The sequence below is a fragment of the Coturnix japonica genome, chromosome 2 (genome assembly GCF_054131305.1).
Source record: "Coturnix japonica strain WE chromosome 2, WE-NBRP24, whole genome shotgun sequence".
Lineage (NCBI taxonomy): Eukaryota > Metazoa > Chordata > Aves > Galliformes > Phasianidae > Coturnix > Coturnix japonica.
The window spans coordinates 92,488,643-92,515,525 of NC_140664.1; the positions used below are offsets into that span (position 1 = coordinate 92,488,643).

General features: G+C 40.7%; 1 protein-coding gene across 6 annotated transcripts in view; it reads right to left on the reverse strand.

Annotated features, from left to right (window-relative positions):
• Window positions 1-593: 593 nt before the first annotated feature.
• TMEM245 (transmembrane protein 245) overlaps window positions 594-26,883 on the reverse strand; it is a 76,078-nt gene continuing 49,788 nt past the window's right edge. For 2 of the 6 annotated variants that reach the window (XM_015854299.2, XM_015854300.2), the window contains 4 exons: window positions 12,821-12,921; window positions 11,009-11,183; window positions 7,851-8,045; window positions 594-6,928 (listed from right to left, as the gene is read on the reverse strand). In XM_015854299.2, coding sequence (XP_015709785.2) covers window positions 6,883-6,928; window positions 7,851-8,045; window positions 11,009-11,183; window positions 12,821-12,921 — 517 coding nt within the window. In that variant the 3' untranslated portion in view covers window positions 594-6,882. Of the gene's footprint in view, window positions 6,929-7,850; window positions 8,046-11,008; window positions 11,184-12,820; window positions 12,922-13,661; window positions 14,622-16,352; window positions 16,613-21,191; window positions 21,505-26,636; window positions 26,815-26,883 lie in introns of those variants that run through there. The other 4 variants (XM_015854302.2, XM_085538072.1, XM_085538071.1 and 1 more) reach the window with 4 other exon arrangements.

Here is a 26,883-nt window from a genome sequence, read left to right on the forward strand (position 1 = left end):
TGCCCAAAATACCCTGCCCACACTTGCTGAAATAATGTTTGATTCCTTCAGAGAATTAAATATCATTCATCTCTCTTTAAAGAGACACTAGCTAAAATGGGCTGTGCTATATGAGTTACTTGAGGGCAACAAGTCTGGCCACAAAACAGTGATAGGGCTGAGAGTGGAACATCAGCCATACCTCTTTCTAAACAAAGCAAGCAGTCATGTGAAAAGGATTTGATCACTTTTGCTTTACAGTCAATAGAATGAGCTAAAATCATTCTATTTTAAAATCATGCTTAGACACCAACAATCATTTCCATTTCACAGAGTAGGCCATAATGAAAGTAACTTGAATTACCATCAGCTGCCGAATGCAAGCTTTCAAAGGGTCTGGGCACATGGTCACGCCATTGCAGGCAGCCAAGCCAACCAGAGTTACCGCAGAGGCACACGCCTCACAGTGGGAAAAGTGGAGAAGAAATGGAAGTGTGGAAGTGAAGGAAGTGGTGCTCAGTGATCCACTGCCATATCTGCACTTCATCTGAAGCAAGCCTCAGATTTCACTAGACTTTTGTGGACCAGAGACCCCATCATCAAAATCCAACTCATTTGTCTTCAGTAGTATTTTATTTCAAAATATATTAAACATTTTGTGCTTACAAAGGACTGCAGTGTGAACACAGTATTAAGTTAAAAGCCTCTTATACCCGCTACAAAAACAAAAAACCCTTTATTAGGAGGAGGACTGGTGCATACAATCAAAATTAATGAAATAAATACCTCTGCAGTCTATACGAATACTTCTCAACCTTAAACCACATTCTCTGTTCCGCCACCAGTGGACAAAGAGATTACTTTTCTAATACTACACATGCAAAAACAGGCACTGTACCAAAACCAACTATGGTAACATTAGTCGTGAACATAGTTCCATTCTGAAATTGTGTCACACGTACACTTACAGACAAATTTGAGTCGACAGAAGTTATTGCTCCAAATCCCCCACAAATTCCGCTTAGAAATGCACACGTTAGAACAACCTGCGCTCTGTAACGCAACAGATCTGCTTCTAGATTGCAGTAGGATCTAGCCAGTCTTTGCACACAAGGTCACAAGTTTCTTTGGATTTGGTTTGGTGAAATTTACCAAAGAGAAAAAACAAAACTTCCCTACTCTTCTGACCAAAACATCAGATACTAGTTAACTAATGTATAGGTAAGCATTTTGTATAAGTAAAGAAAGCTTATGTCCAGCCATCACTGAAACATAGTCTTTAATTTTAAAGGTAACAATCAGAACAACTTGTCTGCTTGCAGAACATACCAGCGACAACAGTGGAAACTAAATACACTGAACTACCCAGCCAGACAGTTACAAACAACACAAAGTTGTTGGTATTTTTTACTGATACTTCCTCACAGAGCGTCAGCCTGCGGCTACAATTGGCAGAAAGGAAGCCAAAAGTTTGGATGATGTTTTTCCAAGAGCACGGTCTGGATGACAGTTCTTAAGCTTAATGAAATTCTGTTCCATGACTACTTTTTAGCTTTGTGATGCCTCTTACACTTAATCCACAGCAAACCATGAGAAATAACTACGAATTAGGTTTCTCATTTAAAGCTGAGAGACAAAAAAGCGAGGGCAGGAAAATAAATCCTTATTTTTACTCTAAAATCACCATGCTGAAAATCTTTCAGATATGTATGTGGATGCTTGAGCACTCAAGCTGCATTCACTAGCTAGCAAATGCATCCTGCTGCAAGTAAATATGCCCTGCTTCTGACTCAACCTAGTTAAAAAAAACCCCTTCAATTCAATAAAACACCAATTACATTTGTTTGAGCCTGTCTATATGCAGAGCGCAATAAAGGTATTTTCACTCAGAGGGTGGTGACACACTGGAACATATTGCCCAAGGAGGCCGTGGATGCCCCATCCCTGGAGGCATTTGAGGCCAGGCTGGATGTGGCTCTGGGCAGCCTGGTCTGGTGGTTGGCAACCCTGCAGCGAGTTGAAACAAGATGATCGTTGTGGTCCTTTTCAACCCAGGCCATGCCATGATGCACTTACTTGCCAACCAGCAATTCCTTCCTGAATTGGACATACTATTTCAGTATGTGGATATGCAAAGCACGCCTTTCAGGGAATCTACCCCAAAACAGCATGAGCACAAATTCTTCCAGGGCCAGTGATTTCTTAGCAATGGCTTACCAGATGGAAGAGCAGTCTTTCCCATCTTCACATTAACTGCAACAAAACAGTTCTAGTCATCCCACCAATATCTGCTTGGCTCCCCTCCAACTTCCTTTAAGTAAACATTAATTCTAGAAAATGGTGCTCATTTCCACTACAGACAGGCACTATTTTGTTCACAGGTATCTTAAAAAAAAACAAAAAAATAAATTTCTGTTGAAGTCTGAATACGAGAAACATTGCTTGTATTTATATAATGGTGCATATAAACATATATATTTTCAAAGCTCTCATGGAATCCTGGAATACGATCAACAATTCTGGCACTGCTTCTGGTTTCAAAATATCAAGCTCATTTTCCACATTCCAATTTCCATTTATTTATTTTAATTTCCAATTTTCTCATTTAAAAGCCATTTTGGAGATTTTGACAATAAACCACCATGGGCTTTTAATAAAAAGGACAGATAAACAGCTACAGGTTAAAGATCAAACTTCCGTGAGGTTTGTTATTAGGTAAATTTAGTTTTGTAGTAGTGTAAACTAGAAATAAGAAGGGAATGAATTTGCCAAATCATGCATCACCAAAAAGGGTGAGACATAAATAGTACTACAACCTTGGAAATACAAGCCCAAACAGAACTTATAAAGATGATCTGCATACGTGGTTAAGAGACTCCAGGTTTCAACGAAGAGTATTTAATTGGCAAAGAAAACAGCTGTGTTTCTAGAATGCTACCTCCATTACGAAAACTACCGAAGGCTAACTCCAATTCCAACAGCTTTCAGCACCTTCTGAAGAAAGCCTGGCTGTTTCCAGCAGTGATTTACATAAAGGTAGCACTACATATATTGAGAAAATTAAGCTGATACAACAGAAACACAATGTCTGAATAAAAGCAGTCGTGGAAGCATATTCTACTGCCAATGCAAAACCATGGCATCTCTGTAGAATGTATTTGTCCCATCTTATACACAGGTCCACAGGGAAGGCAACACCCTGTACAGATTTCTGCCACTAGCATTTGGCATTAGTAATTCAGTTCTGCTAATGTTTTAAAGGGGTGCTGAGCTTTTGTATTTTCAGGCTTTCTAAAAAACACTGAACATTACAGCCAAACACCAATTTCGGAAGTTACACTGATACCCACTAAGTTTAATACTGGAAACAGCACCCCATCTTCCCTTCACAATCAATGCTCTTTTTGGTGTTTTATTCCAATTTTGGATTTCCTAATTCAATAACCACTGACAGAACACATGACAGTACGTCTTCCTCCCCAAAGTCTTGAAACAAATCCAAACATTCCTTGAAATCAGTAAAGCTACAAGGTACCTCAGCTGAAACAAACCTGTATATTAGTGTGCATACAAAGATCAGGCTTATCTCAATTATTAGACAGATGGCTATCAATTTAATTTCTAAAACGGGTATACTGTATGTATGTATTGCATATTGTATGACTAGAATAATAAACTTTATTTTTTGTGTCACTTTTTTTTTTTAAACAGTGTTTCAAAATAAGCCATTACTGCTCCCAACTGGTCACAGCGCGCAGCCATCAGTGCACAGCGCTGAAAGTCACTGTCTTGTAGTACAGCTGGCAAAACGAGCATGTGCTGGATTCTCATCCTTTGCAACTTGCTGTGTTGTGCTCAATTAAGCCAGTACCTACAGTGACCTGAAGCTAACAAGCTGGGCTGTAAATGGACACACATGAACTTCTGCAAGTGCTGCTGCAGTACAGTAACGTTCAGTTGAGGTAAAGGAAGAAGAAAAAGGGCTAACTTTGGCTCTGTGCAAAAGCAGTTAAGCAATTATCACTAACCCCTTGACACGATGCTTACTTGCAATGAGCCTGATTAGCTAGGAGAGAGCAATAATAAACATTACCATTGTACTTTGCAATACCATGACACAGTACCACCTAGATTTATTACTACAAGCATTCCCTTCTGAACTCTAAATCATTGTCTTTGTTCTGAGTTGAATACTAAGTATACCAAAGACATATAAGTACCTGCGTCTGAAATGGCTGCTCACAGTAAAGCTAAAGACCATCAGCTTCTCACCTACAAGCATTAAGAGACTGTCACCGCTAAGGTATGCATTTTAACATACATATATATATATACATATTTAATTATGGCAGAATTCAGTGAATATTTCATATCCTAAGAAGGTTTCATTGGAGAATGTGTTTTTCCATTTGCTCTTCTTTTTGGCAGCACACCGTTGCTGTATCACTGAGCCACGCAACTTATTTCTAAATCAGACATGGCACATAGCACGACGCCCTTAAGCTATATTTCCTGAGAAAGGCTATACTACAGAAAGTTCTCCTTGGCAAGTCCTTGCTGAATTTGAAACAGGAAGCATCAAGTAGGAAGATATATTTCAAAGGAGGACAAGCTAAGAGACTACGTGAGAATTTAATTCTCCTTACAAAATGATTTCTCTTCAAACTGGGAAAGGAACATTTCAAAACTGCAATGCACGTTCCCAGCTGATTTCACTAATTTGCTGTTATTGAAGATAACTGTCTGAAATACAGTTTTAATCTTGGTAATGGAGACTCTTCTTTGCTCTAAGGCAGTCACACAAGCAGGGAGGGAGAAGAGGAAAACATAAGAACAAGCAGACCAAAGGATGCCTTGTGATGACTCTCTAAAATGACTGTGTTACCTTAGGATTCAAAAAGATTCAAAGAGATAACTGGGATAAAAAATGTTGGCAATTTAAACGTCGTGACCAGTGAGCAAAGAGGAGCAACAGAAAACCAGAAATACATTAAATATGCATCTTTCTTGCTAGTAATTTTTAAATGCTGACTAGATGAAGTTAGAATGTAAAGGAAGTATTTCAGTGCAAAATTCTTTAGAATAACAACAAGAAGAATAAAGAAGTTTCCCAGGTATCATGGTGGTCTCATTTAAATTGGTTAAAATGCTGCAGGAATATTTAGGGGCAGCCTCAGGTTGTCATTTTCCTGCTTATCCAGCAACAATTACAAAAATGGGTCTTATTAAAGATGAAGTGATTCACAAACCTGAGGAAATTAAAACATGGGATGGTTATGTAATTCAAGCAATACACTCTTCACGTTAAGTTAGTTGGAATTGCTCTGCAGGTCTCTCAGAATTTCAAATATCAAATAGGATGTTTCTGTACTTCGAAGAACAACCAAATCACCAGTCAAACCACTAAATCAAGCCTGAGCCTGTCCTCCAAACACATACCTGAAAACCTGCAAGCCCCACACCAGTATATGTGAAGCCCCACATTCTGGAGTAACATTTCATCACTAAAACCACAGCAGTTAAGTTAGAGAATTAAGTTGTGCATCGACGGTTGCATTACGGTAAACAGTATACGCAAGGCATGCCTGAATTCTGCATAAACCTTGTCAATCCGAAATAAATTCAAGGTAAGTTATCAGAAACTGAAAAGTGGTTCTTTGGTTAAGCATGTGGAACTGCTACTTTGTATGAAGGGCCCCAGTGTATTAGTGGAAGCTTTGACCAAAAAAACACTTCGCCTTTGCAAAGGTATAAAGATCCATTGTGTCAAAATATTTCAGCCAACAATACAGAAGGTCTTAAGTGTCACCAAACTTGCAGTTTCGGCAGAATTACATATGAAAGAAAAACACTGAAGTAGTTTGTTTCTGTGACCGAGGCAATACACCATTTCAGGAATTTAAAAACTCTGCATAAATCACTACGATATTTGGCCAGAGGCTGACAAAGAGAAAAATAAAAGCAGCAACCAAAAAAAACCCAACTCTACAACAAAACAAAATCTCTACTCTTTCCCTTTTCTCTTTTGAAATAAACTCATATTTGTTTGAAAAATAAATGCTATTTGGTCACAGCATTTGAAAACTGACATAAAACAATCCTACTCAAGTTCTTCTTATTATTGGAAGTAGATGTGATAACTGTACATTACCTTAGGTTTAAAGTATTTAAGGCCTTTAAGCAAAATTAGTTGATACTGTGACTTCACCGGACAGTGACTAGACATCAGAATATCATCAGATTTCACCAGAAACAAGGGTAAGATTTAAACTATTTAAACACATTCTAAATGACAAAAACTCACATTCCTCAATTTGTATATCAATTAATTTTAGGAAAATGCTAGAAGAAGTTGTCTTCAACAACATTAAATTTCAGTGTTTATAAAGGGATAAAAAAACCTCTGACCTTCAAAGGAGCAGCAAACAATTGTATTTAATCTTCATTTCACAATGAGTGGTTTACATCTCTGTTGCCATCAGATTAACAGAGAATAAATATTTTGGACTTAGCTTTCTTTAAAAATACTACAAATTAGAAAGACAAATAACCCAATAAATGAAAGCTAAGTAAGTCATTTCAGCAGATAACAACTCCAGTGGATATATCTGTCCACTCAGCCATTCTTTTTAAGAAGACAGAAGAGTCTACAAAGGTGGCTGTGGAACTGTGTGCTAGTTAGCAAAGCCATGGGAAGTTGATGTTCTCTCTCAAAGAGGCAAAGTGCACAGTAATAAAAGGCCAGCAGATGCTTGAGGAGTGGTGTCTCCTAACACTCAAACTATGCATCCCTGTGAACTGCCCCTAGCAGAGCTGCAGAGGGACAGTAGGCCATGGCTGTTGGGAACTTGAGAAAGACCACGTGATTCTTTCATCTTGAACAGGTGCAGCATAGCTCCTTCATCATTCAGCAGCCATTTTTGACTCCTCAGGACTTTCTCTAGCTGACCTGCAAAAAGACAAAATCTGTTGAGTGACTTCAAATGTCTCATGCCCTATGAATTAAACAAGAAAAAACATTCTGTGTATAATGCCAGAAGCTCTATGTATAGTGTATGCAGGAAAGCCTAGGAACATAACAACCACAAGTCAGAGACTACAGACAGGTTCATAAGTGGTTTTTTTTCCTAAATTACCCATATGAAAGATGACAACATTATTCATGTGAATGAAGAAAAGGATTATTGCTCACAAGCATATAATCTCTAAGATATACGTATAATGAGCTAACCTATGTAATTAAACAAGACAGAAGAGACATTACAATGCCTACCGTCGTTAATAATTTTACAACATGATTTCCAACACTAATTAAATATTCAATTAGGAATTTATTCATCCCATCCCTTAACTGTACAGTTTAAAAATACATTTCTATATTCCACATTTGGTAACTTCAATAAAGAGATTAGTCAAGACCATACTTTTAATGGAATAATGGCATGCTTTGTAGTATTGTACAGTCACGCAAAGTGCAGTATCTGCAGACAAGCCTCTTTTTCAGACCAATAAACGTTATCTGGTGTCCATGAATAATAGTTATAAACAGGGAAACAGGGATGATCAGTTATCTTCTAGCACAGCGGCAGCACATGTAATATAAGATACAAAGCTGTTATTAATGAATTCTCTAAAGAAGCCTCCTGTAAGAAGCTAAGAGATACTAAACAAACATTTCAAGTTTACTTATTTTACAGTAAATATTTTTCTAGAATAAAAGCCGAATATTCTCTGAACATTTCCATACATGTGTAGGTGTGCAGATGCACACACAACCACAGACTCATACTTACATTCTCTACACCTATGTGGGTGTACACAGATCCACTTGAAAACTGCAATATGTAACGTGAGACATTATCAATGCTTACCGGTAAATCTGTAGTGGACACGTTGCTTGTGATGGAGTGGGCACTGAATTTGTTGGACTAACCAACATGGCACTATATATGTTGGAGGCAACCACAAGTATACAAAGTAGAATTGGTCCTATGATGGCTCCTTCCAGTCCCAGGTAATATGCTCCTCCAGCTACTGCAAGACCCGTCAGGTAAGGATGACCACCCCTGGAATTACAGCACAAGCAGAATAAAGTTAAAGCAAGAACAACAAACAACAATACCACTGATTATGAAATGCAGATTAATCACACAGTCTCGTTAAGCTTATAAAGTGATAGATACCCATATTCAGACTAAACTGCTGTTTGAATGACTGCAGAAATGTCTTAAGTTGCATCTTGTACAACATTTACACAACATATCAAACAATATTTTATAGCACATAATAGTAATAGTAGTCATTATAGCTGATTTCTAGAGAACTGCTGGAAACATACGGAATAACTAGGGCTAGAAGTGACCTTCAAAGACAGTCTAGTTCCATCCCATCTCCCATGGGCAGAGACACCTTCCACTACTAGATCATGCTACCCTGGCACCACCCAGTCTGATTTTGAACACCTCCAGGGATCTGAAGGAGTTAACACTAAAAATATTTCCATTCTGAAAATGGAAAGATGATTCCTTATGAAGACTATTCATGCTTCCTGGTCAAGAACTCTTTCATTTCAAGAGAGCTAGCAGTATTTACTAAGAGCATTCCTCAGGAGAGACGTTAATTTACACAATGATCAGAATATTTAGCCTTCTGAACAAAAGGTAGGATACATCATTTATGAATCACAGAATGGTTTGGGTTGGAAGGGATCTTAACAATCATCTGTTTCCAAACTACCATCATAAGCAGGGTTGCTACCCACAAGATCAGGCACTGGACCTGGTTGCCCAGGGCCTCATCCAACCTGGCCTCAAACATCTTTGAGGATGGGGCACTCACAGCTTCTCTGTTCAACCTGTTTCAGCATCTCACCAACCTCTGAGTGAAAATTTTCGCCTTAATATCTAATCTGTATTTCCCCCTTCCTAGTTGAAAACCACTTCCTCTTGTCCCATCACTGTCTACCCATGTAAAAAGTCAGTCTCCCACCTGTTTATAAGCTCCCTTCAATTACTAAAAAGCCACAGTTTAGTCTCCCCGAAGCCTTTTCTTAGGCTGAACAAGCCCAGCCCTCTCAGTCTTTTCCTCATAGGAGAGGTGCTCCAACTCTCTGACAATCTTTGTGGCCCTCCTCTGGACCCTCTCCAATAGTTCCAGATCCTTTCTGTACTGGGGGTCAAACACCTGGATACAGTTCTCCAGATGGGGCTCATGAGGGCAGAGTGGGTCAATCATCTCCCTCACCCTGCTGGTCATCCTTCTTGTGATGCAGTCCAGAACACAGTTGGCTTTCAAAGCTGCAAGCACATACTGCTGGCTCATCTTCAACTTTTCATTGCTTGCAAACAGCAGCATTCAGAGCATTCATGTTTATGAAATTATATGAGAAAGCCTATAGTTGAAACTGAACACCCATTTTTTAGAAAGCTGCCCTAAATTCTGAGTGCAATGCATTGAAAATACTAACCAGTCATTTCAGAACTTCAGCAGTTTCTGCCAGGTTTCTAACAGTCTTGACTTCTACCCAGCTCCCACACTGGCAATCCTAATATGCATTACAACTGCATGCAGGATAAGATCATGAAATCATAGAATCTGAGCCTGGAGGGACCTTTAAAGGTCATCTAGCCCAACTTGCCTGCAATGAGCAGGGACACACATACAGCTAGATCAAGTTGCTCAGAGCTCCGTCCAGCGTGACCTTGCATGTCTCTATGGACCAGGCATCCATACCTCCTTGGGAAACCTGTCCCAGTGCTTCACTACCCTTATTGTAAAAAAACTTCTTTATAACCAGTCTAAATCTCCTCTGTTTTGATTTGAAACCATTTCCCATTATCTTACCACAACAGATCCTCCTTAACAATCTACCCCTTTCTTTCTTATAGGCCCCCCTTTAGATACTAAAAGGTCGCTATCAGGTCTTAAAAAGTGACTTATTACATCATACGCACTTATTCATCATGTCTTACTTAGATCATATTTAACATTCTGGAAGGGTCAAGTGGATCACTTTTTGAGAAGACAGGATCAGCCTTAAGGTTTTATACTTCTCCAAAAGGAGACACACGATTAGCTTATAAATCTTTAAAAACATGCATCACTTTCAAGTTTTTTTCTGGCTAGTTTGCCAATTCAGACCACATATCACCTGATGAAGTAGGACTGCAATATATATTTAATGCAGTTGGAAAACCTTGCATAACGTAATTATAGTGATTTCAAATAGAATTAACCCAATTTGCAAGACAGTGGATTTATGCAATGGTAAAAATACAATTTTTCTCCACTGTTAGAAAATCTATTCTTGCCACATATATTTTCTGAATGGTGAACAGAGCCTGCAACCCTACAGTCAAAAATTTATTTCAATAAGTAGAAGAATTATTGGCTAGTTAAATAACTACTGGCCTTAAATTTATCTGCGATTTGCTGGTGAAAACAAATGTAATTTGATTATACTTCACCTGTTAGCTTTAACTCCTGAAAAATAATCATTGCTACAGTCTATGAAAGATTCTTACCATTGATCTTTATCATGAGGTTCTCTGTTTAGTTTAACCACAGTTAAAGTCACAGGTCAAAAGAAAATAAAATCAAACAGTGCTGAACTCAAACATCTAATGTTCTTATTCTGCATTAATTTACTACAACACAAACTAATGCAAATGTTTTCCAGCACATAACCGTATCAACAAATCTTTACACAGTGGTATAGTGGCACAACATGAAAGCTGGCCTCAAAATAATCCTTCAACAAAGAGCGTGTTTACTTGGAATGGCTTTACCAGCCAAAGCAGTTGATTTTGCTGAATGAGAACAAGCTCAAGACATCTGAAATGACAAATTTAACAGAAAAGAGGCCTGCGACAGTAATGGCACTTAGGACAGTTCTACTGTGAGATAGTACCACTGTATGTCCTTCTGTGCTTCAAGGCACTGCCCTGCAGCTTCATAGAAGTAAGTTTAAAGGTATCACTGTTAAACATTTTTACAGTAAGTAAACTTGAAAAGTTGTCAGTATACTTACCCTGATATATCTGAATAAATGGCTGTATCTACAAAATAGGTTGGCAGCAGGTGAAAAACCAAGAGCAAAATGGCTTTGCATCCCTCTCCTTGCACAAGCCACAAGTCTAGGACTGCAGGGATGGCTGCCCAGTACGTCCCCAGAAACGGAACCGCTCCAAGGATTGCTGCTAATGCTAAAGCACACAGAAGCAGGGGTGAGAAGAAGACCAGAGAAACATATTTCACAAAAAATTCTGACTTTTGCCATACCAGTAGTTTCACTTCTATCAGTTGTTGTAAATAAGATACTGAAAAGACAGCACATAAGGCTCTTGTTGTTTTATAACAGTGATTAAGGAAAAAGAGAACTGCATTTAAGAAAATGTAACTATTCCCATGCAGAAAAGCCTTACCAGCTGTCAGTCACAGTTACTTCCAATTAAGAAAAAATTAAAGTTATACCAATCATTCACATTTCAAGCTTTTATGTAACCACAGAAATAATAAATGTGCACAAGAAAGTATAAAAACAGAAGTTCTCAGTGAAGCACTTTAGCTTACCAGAGGCAACCATTACAATGTAGGTTGTACTGTGAGAAACCAAGCAAGCATAAAACCCCTGACTTCCCATATTTATGTCTGCATTTATTTGTGCATGCATACAAGTCTCTACCAGACAGACTGCCTTCTGCTTAAACAAATGCTCCTTGGAATCTCAAACAACTTAGTACTGCTGTCACTCTAAGTTAATCCAATATGAAAGAGTACCGTAGAGAAAAAAAGTTTAATTTTTTCTTCCTTTTTAGCCTCATTAGCCAGACTACAAAACAAGACTTTGCAAGTAACTAAAACAAAAGTGACGATTATGTAAGTATGTGCAACAACAACCAACATCTTTAGGGGAGATGGAATTTGTGATACAGCTATTGGCTGTGTTTGTTGTTTTGTTTTCGGTCAAAAGGGTCCCCCTTTTTGTTGCCTTGTACATGAAGGTACAATTGGTTTGTTGTTTTGAGGGGGGTTTTTAAGGGGATTAGAGGGAAAAAGGGAACAGAGAAGATTTTCAGCCATTTCCATAGCTAAAATTTGAGGAGTAACAGAAAATCAGGGGCTGGTAATGCTGTCAGGAAACTGCACTGAAAATAGAAAGCGTGCCTCTATTGAGCATTTCCATGACACCATGACATCCTGCATTTAGGCATCACCCCCATCACCTGCAAACTATGGAAAGATTTGGACTGAAGAGTAAGGAAAAAAATTACAACCAGCAAAAGAAACAGTAAAATGCTGTGAAGACAGAAAAAAGCACAGTTAAGAGATAAGACAGCAATCAGTGACTGATTAATTTGATCTACGGTAGTTTAAAATGCACGTGGGGGAGTCAATCAACGATCAGAATCTCTACAGAATCCTTACATATCACACAAAAGCATTAAACTTGTCACGGTACTTCCTACATCTGTTTGAATAAGCAACAAGAAATAAAAGTTACGTACTGAATGGAGAACAATGATAAAACTTTGGAACAGCTACTCAGTGATTTCCTACCATATACTGAGCCCACTGACTTGACTGTCATGATTAAAAAAAGCAATAAATAAAAACCCAACGCAATCCTGCAGTCAGAAACTATATTAAGGCATTTGCACAAATCGATAACATTAAGGTTGCATACACAACTCCAATTCTGATAGTTGCCAGTTTCTGATATAACGCTCAATAAAAATAACTTCAGGACTAATCCTGTCAGCAACATTTAATCCTACTGCTCTTGTACAATAAAATTATATAATGCTACGCATAAATAGATTACAATTGTTCCAATTCTTACCAGATGGTATGAAGACAATGTTAATCCCAAATATAGTGTGAGTCAGCCAAGTGTAGAGTCCATAGAACCCCGCCATTTTGAGGGAAGCATCAAACACACCTCTAAAACAATCACAGAAACTCAAATGTTATTTGGTAGTACGATTCTGGGAACGATTAAGGTATCTTTATGTGTATCTTTAACTGTAAGGCGCTTTGATAAACCGCGAAGCCATTAGTGCCATAAATCACACAACTCAAAACGTATACCTTAGGATTGTCCTATGAGAAGGACAAACATTCATCATATTTATCACTCATGTCATCTACAGGAGAAAACAAACAAAAAAACAGCACACCAGACAGACTGTTTTTTTACTACACAGCGGGTTCCTGGGACAAATTCCTTGAATGAAGTTGTTCAGAAATCAGAGCACATTCTCTAGAAAAAAAAGTAATCTTTTATCTATGAGAAACAGTACAGTTCTATTTATGAGCTACTTTTTCTTTGTCCTTTTTCATTTCTACCTCTCAATTCATTTTCTTTACCTTCTTATATTCCTATACCTGCTCACTCTCACTGAAATAAAACCAAGGGCCCAGATGTGAAACAGGCTGCTTAAGCTTTGTCTTTCCTACACGTTTACACAGTTTTCTGCATGAAAATAACTGAGCGCTTTGCATTTACTACTGGTCATGAGCCTTGGTATCTTTATATTCCTATATTGTAGCCCGCCTATTACATCACACTACTGAAAAGAAAATAAAAAGCCTTGCAATGCTATTAATTCCTGGTATACTTTTATCCAACTTGCTGGCCACAAAATGAAGTATTCTGCAGCGACTCGGCACGGACTCAGATGTGAACGATCCAAATCGTTTATTACAAGTTCTCACATCCCTTATATACCTTCACAAGTTGTTATTTTCTAACTTTCCCATCTGCCCTTACAACTTTCCCAAACATCTTACATGTCAACAAAGCATTCTACAAAACACTTTTCAACTGTCCATGCAGGCACATAACCAATCAGAGCTGTGAGACTCTTCTTCTCCTTGCAGAGGTGTCCTTGGTTCCCATGCTGTTTATCTTGCTCCACAGCTGCTGCTCTGAACAGCTTTTCTTGTATTCCCACAATTCCCCCTTTTTTGTTTATTGACAAGCTACTACCATACTATAAAATAATAACGCTATTTATATTAATAACATAATCATTACAACTCAATCAAGGCCTTGATTGACAATACTCTAAAAGTGAAAAAAGAGACAAGTCAAATACAACATAACAACATTACTGTTAAACCCACTAAAAAGAACAAACATGTTTGTACTGCAACCTAAGTTTCTGCAACCTGAAAATAAATCCATGAGGGTCCCATTGTGTTAATCCGTAACTGATCAGAAAAAGGCTTCAATTTTTATATACTCTGATATATTGATTTTTAATGACCACTAAAATTTGTGCAGTAAATGCTTTTAAGATGTTCATAACCATGCTCTACCAACTGAGTTATCTGGGCTAATAATTGATTAATGATCGCACAATTTAATAGAATAGCATGTCAAATAGAACCAATTTTAGAGGACAAATGTACTAGAGTATCACTAAGGGCATTATTACTTATTGACCCTTGAGAAACAGCAAGCCATGTTGGTGGTGGATGTGACAGGTAGTGCCAGCAGGGCGTCCCCTGCTTCAAGGTGCACCTTTCCTCTCTCACCCATCACAGATTCTCTCCTGCATTCAGGGTCTGAAGGATTTCTTCCAGTTGTACACCACATCCGCATGGCCAGTGCGTGATATAGAGTCCAAGTGGAACACCTGCTTGGAAAACAGAATAAACCATCAAATTTAGTTCTATTAGCGTGCACTTTTGTCTAAAATGATGCATGGTTATATTTTCAGATCCCAATTAATTGGATGTAAAAGAGGTATCCGTTCTATGATACAGGGTCATCTCTTTGCCTGGGATTCCTTTCCAGGTTTTGTCTTTGCAAATTAAGAAAAGCTAATTAATAGGCTAATAACATCATAACCAAACAGTACTAAAACATTAAAAGAGCTATTCCTGTAGATTCTAGCATTGATTAGATCAAATCCTGTTTAATACACATCTGATCTATTACTAAAATAGAAGAAGCACACAACATCCTAGCTAATGCCTTAAACTCTAAATCTTGAGACTGCATTCACCTGTATGTGCTGTGGAAAATACGTAAGAAGAATGAGTATCTATTGTTACATGTGCATATTTTAGACGGCCAAATTCAGGAACGTGAGTGACATCTGTCTGACACAGTTGAAGAGGTGCTGTGCCACAGGGATTTGTCCGAGTCGGAGGCAAAGAGCTATCAGTCAAATTATGTAGCTGATATTCAGTCATAAACACGGTGTATTGCATAGGAGAGAGGATCATTCTTAACACAGTTTTCCAATCGTGAGGGGTCATAGCGTAAGTGTCGCTGTTTGTAACCAAAAGATTGTATGTAAAGGCTGACTGAACTCCGAATGTTCTCACTGACTCCCTTAGCTCCTTCACTGCCTCATAAGGCAGAGATTCCAAACGGGGGACCTGATTAGGAAAGGTCTGCAACGTGTCAGCATCACTTCTTAATACTGTTTCTTTTTTGCATTGCTCTAAGACATCACAGTATGCTGTAGGGAAATTTGTCATTCCTGCTTCCTTCAAAGTATCATCAGGAGGAAATGCGTCCGATTCTCCTTCTGGATCTTCTGGACCGGGGTCACAACGATCCCCTGGTTTCGATCCGTCCGGGTCTTTAACCACGTTACACGCCGGCTGCACAGAGGCAGCAGCGCATGACGTGGGGGGGGAGGAGGGCAGAAGCGGCGCGACGAGCGTCGTAGGCGGAGCGAAGGGCGAGGGCGCCGTAGAGGGCGGCAACGCGGCGAGCGTCGGGGGAGGAGCGAACGGCGGGAGCGCGAAGGGGGGCGGCCGCGGCCCCTCGTCTCCCCGAATCGGGGAGGGGTCGGAGCCGGAGCCGCCAGTCGGATCCGGGCACGGGCCGCTTCCCGCAGCGAGAGGCAGCGGCGGGGTTGGGACGGAGGGCGGCAGGGAATGGTCGGAATAAATTCTTTCCCGTCGTGATTGCTTAATCCCTTCCATTATCCGGCTCCAAACGGGCAACAGCTTAGCAGCCTTTCTGTCTTTAGCGAGAGAAGCCTCGTAGAGTTTTGAGCCGATTTTGTCCCAAAGTTCTCCATCGAGAGAGAACTCAGTTTTTGGAAATTCAGGGACATTTTTGTTTATCCATTTAAGAAGAGTAGCTAATGCTTTAGTAGACACAGTCTTATCCTGATACGGTAACACTGACCGCAATACTTCGAGATTTACTTTCTGCTCCTTCGTTAGTGAGCTCCCCATAGTTCCCGACTGCTCACCTTCTGTCCTGCAGAACGGTGCGGGTGCGCGCGAAACAGTCTCTCCGAAGTTCAGTCGGGCGACGCTGCCGGACCGGGCTCGCTCAGCCGCGGGTTGATTTGCTCCACGTTGTGGGCGCCATTTGCAGCGACTCGGCACGGACTCAGATGTGAACGATCCAAATCGTTTATTACAAGTTCTCACATCCCTTATATACCTTCACAAGTTGTTATTTTCTAACTTTCCCATCCGCCCTTACAACTTTCCCAAACATCTTACATGTCAACAAAGCATTCTACAAAACACTTTTCAACTGTCCATGCAGGCACATAACCAATCAGAGCTGTGAGACTCTTCTTCTCCTTGCAGAGGTGTCCTTGGTTCCCATGCTGTTTATCTTGCTCCACAGCTGCTGCTCTGAACAGCTTTTCTTGTATTCCCACACATGTGGACATAAAATAACAAACAGACAGCTGTACTTAATTAGAACAAATATTTGGACTATATAAAAAGGAAATACAAGAAAAGACGTGTCATTTATTTTTATTCTTTGCTTATAGGACCATATTTCAGAGCACTCAATATTGTGGTACGAGTGAGTCAAAACTCTCAGCAGATAAAAACTGCTATCTATCCCACTGGGATAATCAGATTACAATTACTGCCAGCTTGGCTCTACAAACACACAGAAACAAAACAGCACCTCTTCTGGATTTATAGATCATACCTTTTTTTATTATTTTATTTTATTCTCCAGTAACTCAATTGAAAGTTTCCTTTCCTCCATTAGTTTTTTGAGAAATCTCTTATGCCCAGTTTTAGATTGGGAAATTATTTCATTAAAGCAGATTCACTTTTAGATCTGTTCCCATCCCTCGACATACACCGTAAGTAGAGCTTATTTCAGTAAGATCCTTTTAATGACAAAACAGATTTGTGCAAGAGATACTCCTGTTACTAAGGAACACAGAACGCATGCAGAAATTCAGTCAAAACATAACCAGTTAACAGTTGGCTTTGAAAAATCACTCTGAAAGACATTATTAACGTTGCAGTAAAATAAACACATTTTAGCTTTTCTAAGCATTAGCATAACATGCTGGAAGATTATTGTTTTCTGTGGGAATTGTATCACCATTTCATTTTCTTCATCATTACTGCTTTGATGCCGCAATAAATAAGCCAGGTGCTTTTTAAACAGTTACTTTTTCCTGACTTCTGATCACTTTAGATGTTAAGAAATAGAAGCTTAAAAACCATTAAGACTCTACTTTGGCTATCCAGATACACAGGTACTCTTCATATCAAATCTCCATTTGGCTTTTTGGCAAATTTCAATTAAGAATGTGATTACTTCTGGACCGAAATACTTCCTTTATTTTAGGAATGTCTGAGATTTTAAGAAAATTTATATAGTTAATGAAAAATCTGATCAAATTTGAAGCATACACACGACAAATGAAGAAAATGAAGCAAATAATGATAACCCTTCTCAAACTGAAAACAGTGCTCATCTTCCTAGTAGTACAAACCAAAATTCTACAAACAAGTATTTCAAGATGTCACTCAAAATACTGATCTGGGTTTTAGATTGCTTTACGATGTAATTTAGGCCCCACCAAAATTGAAAGCTGCAGTAACTTTAAGCCACAGCCATACCCGTGTGCATGCACTCATGTGAAAGTATCGCACACACTAAATTGCACTGAGGCCGTGACAACATGCAACTTAGTAATGTGCAATATCTCCACCAGAGCAAGCAGAATGGGAGCTTCAGGGAAGAAGGGTATGGTGCATTCAGGAAGAGAACGACATGCTGCTCAGGGAAAGGAAAATGGTTCAGGCAAAGGTGTGCATGCTACTACTTAGGAGACCTGTGAATTGGAGAGTTACTACTTCATCCATTCAGAAAAAAATAAAAAAATAAAAACCCAGACAGAAGCAACACCTCCCTCATTCAGGGCTGAAGTCTGAAGGACATAATTTTCCTGTTTACATGGTGAGGTGGGTGACTTACAAACTAACTTCATTTTATAGAAGCTTTTTGAGGAAAGTAAGTCTTGCCATCTGTTATGTGCAGGCCATTTCCTCTAAGCCTCCACACACTTCACTGTCAAATATTGGAAACAAAAATCTCTAAATCCAATAAACTGGCCTTATTGGTTCTCACATTTATAAAGCAAATCATGTTGCCTAACTCCTGACTCCAGGGCTGTTCCTGTGCCTGATGGGGCGGCCTTTTTCTTCGGCAAGCCAAATGGCATGGAGCTGCCGTCCTGGGAAAAAGGCCCTCAGCCCCTCCAACCAAATTCCTCCTCACACAAAGGGCATCTTTCAGGCCAGCCAGGACCACTCCCACCATCACAGTGGACATCACAGAGTCTTCCTAATGTCACAGTAGTCATCGCTACCCCACCCTTTGTTCCAGATCCTATAAAAACCCTGTGCCTGTCCCACCGCTCACTGAGCTTCCAGAGCCGCTGGCAATTGCCAATGATAACTGGAATGAAAAGGGCTTATGGCAGCCACCCCCCACTTTCACGTGGGAATGAGGAGAAGTGGTTCCTTGAACCAAAAAGAGGGAGGACGCCCACAATGGAGGAGGAGGAGAAAGAGTGCACAAAGCCGTCAATAAACAGCCAGTGTTGTGACCACTGCTGTTGAGCCCATGGAGGTGTATCCACCTCCAGATGAAGAACCAATGGAAGCGAATTGAGCTCCAGATAAAAAAGCAATAGGGGTGAATCCACCTCCAAAACAGCTGACCTGACACAATACCAGCACGCCAGGGCTCCATTTGGTGTGCTCACAACAGCATCATTAAAAGGTTCAGCTGCCCACCACTACACCATCTGAGTGTAGCCTCCAGACCAATTATCTGGGCCATCCATTCACACCTTGCAGGCTTGCCTGCAGGACAGCCTCCTTCCGCACACATCTCTCATGAAGAGGCAGCATCTCTTCTGCATGGATACCCAAGAAAGCAGACAAATGTGAATCTGGCTTGCTTTTAGCAGCTCCAACAGTGTGACAGGAGGCCTCCCTCAGAGGACACTGTAAGCCCTGGCTCCTAGATGCAGGGGTGTCTCAGCCTGAAGACAAGAAGGCTACCCAGTGGGTGCTTGAAGAAAAAGACAGGACACAAAGGCACTCCTTGAGCCCAAAGAGTAGCTTTTGACTCTGGAAAGCAAAATGGAATAGAGAAACTAACCCCAGGAAAGGGACACTCAGGCTTTCTAACCCTCTTCCTCCTTCCACAAAAAGGGCATCTTTCAAACCACAAAACACCACTCCCAACACAGTTGTATCCTGCCATGCATGGAGGTCACTATCACAAAGACCTCCACCAAACAACTTCTGTTTTTGGGTCTTCTCACCTTCATCTCTACAGTTGGACCAACATTCACGAGCTTGCAGGCCTCAGGCAGTAGCTAGTGATGGCTGAAACCAAAAGGACTTGGAGCAGTGGCTGCTAACTTTTATGTGAGAACAAGGAGAAATGACCTATGGAACCAAAGAGTCTGAAGAGGACTATGTGGAGGAAAAAGATGAGGAAGAGAGTCTGAGGTCTTAAACAAACAGCCAGTGTTGTGACCACTGCTGTGGAGACCATGGAGGTGTATCCACCTCCAGATGAAGAACCAATGGAAGTGAATTGAGCTCCAGATAAAAAAGCAATACGGGTGAATCCACCCCCAAATCAGCTGACCTGATGCAACACCAGCATGCCAGGGCTCCATTTGGTGTGCTCACAACAGCATCATTTAAAGGTTCAGCTGCCCACCACTACACCATCTGAGTGTAGCCTCCAGACCAATTATCTGGGCTATCCATTCACACCTTGCAGGCTTGCCTGCAGGACAGCCTCCTCCCACACACATCTCTCATGAAGAGGCAGCATCTCTTCTGCATGGATTCCCAAGAAAGCAGACAAATGTGAATTTGGCTTGCTTTTGGCAGCTCCAACAGTGACAGGAGGCCTCCCTCAGAGGACACTATAAGCCCTGGCTCCTAGATGCAGGGGTGTCTCAGCCTGAAGACAAGAAGGCTACCCAGCGGGTGCTTGAAGAAAAAGACAGGACACAAAGGCAGTCCTTGAGCCCAAAGAGAAGCTTGTGCCTCTGTAAAACAAAATTGCATAGAGAAACCATTCCCAGGAAAGGGACACTCAGAGTTTCTAACCCTCTTCCTCCTTCCACACAAAGGGCATCTTTCAAACCACAAAAAATCACTCCCAACACTGTTTCATCTTGCCATGCATGGAGGTCACTATCACAAAGAAGAAGAAGTGAGTTTGAGGCCTTCAATAAACAGCCAGTGTTGTGACCACTGCTGTGGAGCCCATGGAGGTGTATCCACCTCCAGATGAAGAACCAATGGAAGTGAATTGAGCTCCAGATAAAAACGCAATAGGGGTGAATCCACCTCCAAATCAACTGACCTGACGCAATATCAGCACGCCAGGGCTCCATTTGGTGTGCTCACAGCAGCATCATTAAAAGGTTCAGCTGCCCACCACTACACCATCTGAGTGTAGCCTCCAGACCAATTATCTGGGCCATCCATTCACACCTTGCAGGCTTGCCTGCAGGACAGCCTCCTTCCACACCCGTCTCTCATGAAGAGGCAGCATCTCTTCTGCATGGATTCCCAAGAAGGCAGACAAATGTGAATCTGGCTTGCTTTTGGCAGCTGCACTTGGGAGACAGGAGGGCCCCACAGAAGGCCTTGGGTCCTGGAGTTGGGGGTGTCTCAGCCTGATGATTACAAGGCTATTCAGTGGGTGCTTGAGAACATGGCAACACTTCCTGTGCAGGCACATAAAGAACAGCAGCAGATCCATATAAAAACTAAGCGAAAACTGTTTCTCTGGAGAAGCAGAGGACTTCAAGTCTGCTAGGAGGAAGTGCTAGAGTGCAGCATTAAGATGTGTTCAAGATGATTCATTAGGAGTTCTTTCCAAGACCAGGTAATGATAAACAGAACAGAAAATGTGCTCTCCTCTCTTATTTGGTACTTTCATAACTGCACCTGGACTCCTGCATCTCCTTTTGGTCTCCTCAGTACAGGAAATATATTGATGCATGTGGTGTGAGGACCTTCCAGGTGGTGAAAGGCTGGGGTACGTGGCATACCGGGCATGCTGAAGGAACACTTTCGGGCAGCATGATGATGAGGCTTAGGAGAGGACCTGATTGCTGACTAAAGCTGACTACTGGAAGCATGCAGAGAAGATGAAGCTCAAGTCTTCTCAGAGGTGCTCTCTGGTATAAGGATGAGCGGTACCAGGCCCATGCTGGTATGGCAGATGAAGATTCCAAGCTAAATAAAAGGAAAAAAACGTAACCATGAGGTTGCTCAAATACACAATAAATACCCAGAGAGGCTGTAGAGTATCTGTCCTTGAAGGTGTTCCAACTGTACTGAACAAGACCTCAAGCAATCTGCTTCAACTGGGGTTGCTTTGAGCAGGAGCCTGGATTAGAGACCTCTAAGAGTCTCTCCAAAAGTGCTTCTGTTATTCTTAGAACGGCAGTTATCCTGCCTCCCTCATATTGGAAGGAAAGCCCGTAGCCTTGCAAAATGTGGCCCTACCACTGACCTGAGGCATATCACTAGCAGCAACTGACCTGCAGGTAGACTTTATCCTGCTGATTATGAGGCAGTGTTTGTCTCACCTTGTAGTCCCCCTCTGTCCATACCTCATGCTAGACACTGTTGTAAACTGCATCGCTAGCCATTAAGTCAGTAAATTACATTCACTTCTTCTTTAAGAACTTCTTTACAGTGAGGGTGACGGAGCACTGGAACAGGCTGCCCAGGGGGGTTGTGGAGTCTCCTTCTCTGGAGATATTCAGGACCCGCCTGGACACCTATCTGTGCAACGTGGTGTAGGGAACCTGCTCTGGCAGGGGGGTTGGACTCAATATCTGGAGGTCCCTTCCAACCCCTACAATTCTGTGATTCTGTGATCTCTCCTCATCCCACCCAGACAGTTAAGTCAACTTTTTAGGCTAGGCCTTGATATGACCTATGCTTGGCAAATCCCTGGTTGCACCCATCACCTGACATGTGCTCCTGGCATTTTGCCTCCCTTCTGTCTGGGATAAATAGATTTCCTACTGGAAGAAGAAAGAGCATTTTATCTCCCAGACTTCCTCTAACTTCACAACTTCTGCAAAACTCCTAGAGCTGCATCTTTTTGTCCTTCTACCACTTCTACTAAAGCAGGAATTTACTGCTTGAGGCATTGTGACAGAAACAGTCAGATTCATTGTCTGACTGAAAACAGGCAGGAAAGCTGCTCTTATTGAAATGCTACTCAGTTCAATCTGTGTGAATGGACAGTTATCACTGTTTTTGCAAATTCATCGTCAAAACAATTACAAAAGTATTTCTAAAATCTACAGGTACTTAACAGAATGATGAAATCACAATGCAACTCTGAAGAGACAAACTGCCACGAAAAAGATCTTGGTTTGACCAGGTGCTTGTTAAGTAACAGCTCAAAGCTGAGTAATGCCTCAAGCTGTAGAAATTATTTCCTGATTGCCCACCTCTTCTCTAACCTTAGATTGGAGACAGACAGGGAAGGACATAAAGCAAAAGAATTTCCAGGAGTATCCCTGCTCCCCCACGGTAAAACAGCTACATGCACTTCTACCTTGGTGCATATGCTATGCCCTGCTGGACAGTGATGGAGCTGAAGAGTTCACAGAATCACAGAATTACCCAGGTTGGAAGGGACCTCAAGGATCATGTAGTTCCAACCCCCCTGCCTGGCAGGGCCACCAAACATACACATTTACTAGATCAGGTTGCCCAGGGCCCCGTCCAACCTGGTCTTGAACACCTCCAAGGACGGGGCATCCACAACCTCACTGGGCAGCCTGTTCCAGGACCTAACTACTCTTCTAGTAAAGAACTTCCCCCTAACATCCAACCTAAATCTTCCCTCCTTCAACTTAAAACCATTTCCCCTAGTCCTGCTATTATCAGCCCTTTCGAAGAGTTTACTCCCCTCCTGGGAGTAAGTTCCCTTCAGGTACTGAAAGGCTGCAATGAGGTCACCCCGCAACCTTCTCTTCTCCAGGCTGAACAAACCCAACTCCCTCAGCCTGTCCTCATAGGTGAGGGAATCAAATGTTGTTTCTGCATTTAGAATAAGATAAGAATATTTTATTTCAAGGTCTCATTATATAAGTGAAGCAGTTTGTAGTTATTAGGTAGAAGTTATTAGGTACAAAGACTGCAGCTCCTGTCTGTCCAGCTGTCTGAAATAGAACTAACAATATGCCTGTATAAACTAGCAACAATGTATGTTTTAGTGTTTTGTTGTACGCATTGTAAAAATATACAAGTCGTGACATACCTAAGGATGTGCCTGAAGAGATATCGGGAAGGACTGGAATCACCAGCACCCTCACCTCCCCCCGGCTCTTTGTTTAACAAAGGCGTCTGGGACAGAATGGAAGAAGCTTTGAAGGGAATCAACATATCAATACGATAAGAGTACCGAGACATCTTGGAGACAGAAACAGCAGGATGGCGACTGACAAGATACCAAGTGAACTAACAAATTTCAGAATGTAATTAACAAATGCAAACCTCGGGTAAAATTGTAACCTGTAATACCCAACCAAAGGGGAGAGGGGAGGGGAAAACATATGGGAGAAAAGGTATAAAAACTGTAACATCATGTCTATAGGTGCGCTTCTGCCATCAGGGCGCCCGCCATTGCAATCGCGAATAAAAACTGCTTTTTATCAGAGATACCGTCCTGACCAAAAATTATTGAGGATATTTCCAACATAGGGGAGGTGCTCCAGCCCCCTGATCATCTTTGTGGCCCTCCTCTGGACCCTTTCCAAAATCTCCATGTCTTTTTTGTACTGAGGGCTCCACACCTGGACACAGTACTCCAGATGGGGCCTCACAAGAGCTGATTTTTGATCTCATCTTCCTATATTTTTAGTCAAACAAACAAGTATTTTGAAACTGTATTTGAATTTGTGCAATATTATCAGAGCCTAACGATGAAAGCAACTACAAAGTTTTAATTGTTTGGTAAATCATAATACAAATGCAGCCCCTTGCTCCCATCCAACCACCAAGCATTACATAGACATTTGCATGCCTTTTCTACATGAGTTGAATAAGCCACGACTAGGATCCTACACCTCTACCAACAACTAGTCTTCAAAACTAAGAAAGGATAGTGGCTACATTCTAACAAAAGAAAAGACCACCAGTGGCAGCCGTTTTTCACATGGCAAACAAATCAGTCCTGAAAAAGGACTTCAGAGTTTTGGAGGATGAATCTGACTCTGTAATTGTAAATTCTGCATGCATCAACACAGAAAATTGCTGGGTATAACCTTCATCTACATATTGAACATAACACATTAAGTACCGAGTAGAATACAAGCTAATCTAGAAGAATTAGGAAAAATAATTTGGTAAAAATAAGCAAAAGAGATGAAAAACCAAAATTCTCAGAAGCTCTTCAAATATATAAAAGTATCAAGCACAGCCCACTCCAAATGAAAAAATATGAGCGACTGATTCAAGCTATGTTAATGAACACACAGACTTAGCACCCTCTCATTTTTAAAAAACAAAAAACACATGATAAGTAGTTTCATATCCCATATTCTACATACCTCACCTTTTCCCCATCACATTATCAATTACTGATGTACACTCTTTCCTGTTCCTTTTTTTTTTCTTCTGCTTCTTTAACATTATTTTCTTTCTTTTCACCAGTTCTTAGCACTGGCGTATATCCTCGGCCATCTGTATAACAGGCCCATAACCTTAAATCCCCTTTAACACAATCTTCTTTGCAGAATACCCTTGCCTAGGGAAGTTATCATCTATTTTTTGACACTGTTCCCATCCACCCAGAGATGCAGTAAAGGGAACAATTTTGTGAGACAAAGCTTCAGTTCATAAATCTGCCGACACCTTCCAGAAGAACTGAGATGTTAACCACATGACCACTGAAAACTCAACAGCAGTTTCTCAAGAGTACGGCTAATAATTTTTTGGCAGAACTGTGACTTGTCTCTTTCCATGGATGTATCTCCAAAAGTAATGCCTCCTATTTATTTCCACTGAAACTACAACAAAGAGCACACTAACAGTATTTGCTGGAGCAAATTCTTAGTTACAAAGCACTATTTTTCAGCACTGTCACAGAGCATCCTTCTGAGTGACAAACAAGAGTCTGCATGCATGCCATACTCATAAAAATCTGCATGTCCATCTGGAATATGGTTTGTCTTTCAGCAGTCACCACTGCTGAAACACTCTACCACCTCACTGTGCTCACATTCACTGTACGGTTTCCATCAGCGCTCAGCAAGAGTTGATGAATGTCAATGGGCACAATATTTTATACATGGAGGAATTCAATGACGCATCTTTGCTTCATGTATACTTCCATGTCAGACACCATTCTGCCAGACTGCCCCTCTGATACCGTCTGTCACACAGCAACAAAATATAACAAAATACTGGTGGGAAGGTTCAACCTCTATTGTCATACCACCAACATCAGACATTGTGGGCCAACATCATAAAACAGAAGGTGTTACTTTTGGAGCAGCCCCCACACCTGGACTGCTCCTTCACTTCAAACTGCTACAGCACTATCACTGTTCAGCATCTTATATGATCTAAATGTCTAATTGCACAGCATACCCAGAAATAGCTTAATTCCAGTAACAAAAAACAACACTTACTTGTGTGGTACATAGAATCATAGGATTGGAAGAATCATAGGAAGGTTGGAAAAGACCTTAAAGATCATCAAGTCCAACCACAACCTAACCAAACTACCCTAACAACCCTCTGCTAAATAATGTCCCTGAGCATCACATCCACACAGTTTTTAAACACATCTAGGGATGGTGACTCAACCACCTCCCTGAGGAGCTTATTCCAGTGCTCAACCACCCTTCCTGTGAAGCTTTTCCTGATACCCAACCCAAACTTACCCTGGCACAACTTGACACAGAGAGTTTAACGTATCAACTATTTAAAGTCTATTCATGTTTTCTATATACAACACTATAAGATATAGTTGCATAAATCTTAAAACAGAGACTGTTGGCTTTGTCCCATCCACCAATGTTTTGAAAAATGGAGCTATGATATAATACATGGATTGACATAAAGTATTTATGCTACTAATTGTGGAGGTTTCATGCTGTTAATAGGCGAAGACTGGCAATTTCACTCATCTCTGATGAATAGAAAACACTACTGTATCAACTTCAAAATTGCTTTCTTGTAAAATCTCCCTGAAGAACATATATATATATATATATATATATATATATATATATATACACACACACATATATATTTATGTATTTATGTTTTTTTTTTCCACAGTAGTTTATAGTTATTTCAAATGGTAGTAATGCAAGAAGAGTAACTAAGCGCTCCACAGGTACAGCAGATTAGTGTTTCAAGTGAGATAAGGATAACGCTCCCCACTTTTCCGCTTTCTTGTAGTCTCGTAGACAAGGTGGAGAAGTCTTGAGAGGAGATTATGAAGCAGGTTTCTCTCAGACACAAAAGAAATGGAAAATGCACACCAGGAGCCAATCTAACACACTCCAGCTGCAAATGGATACTTAGTCCTCAAGATCAGACTAAAAATAGTCCCAAGTCACTCATTCCAAAATGAGC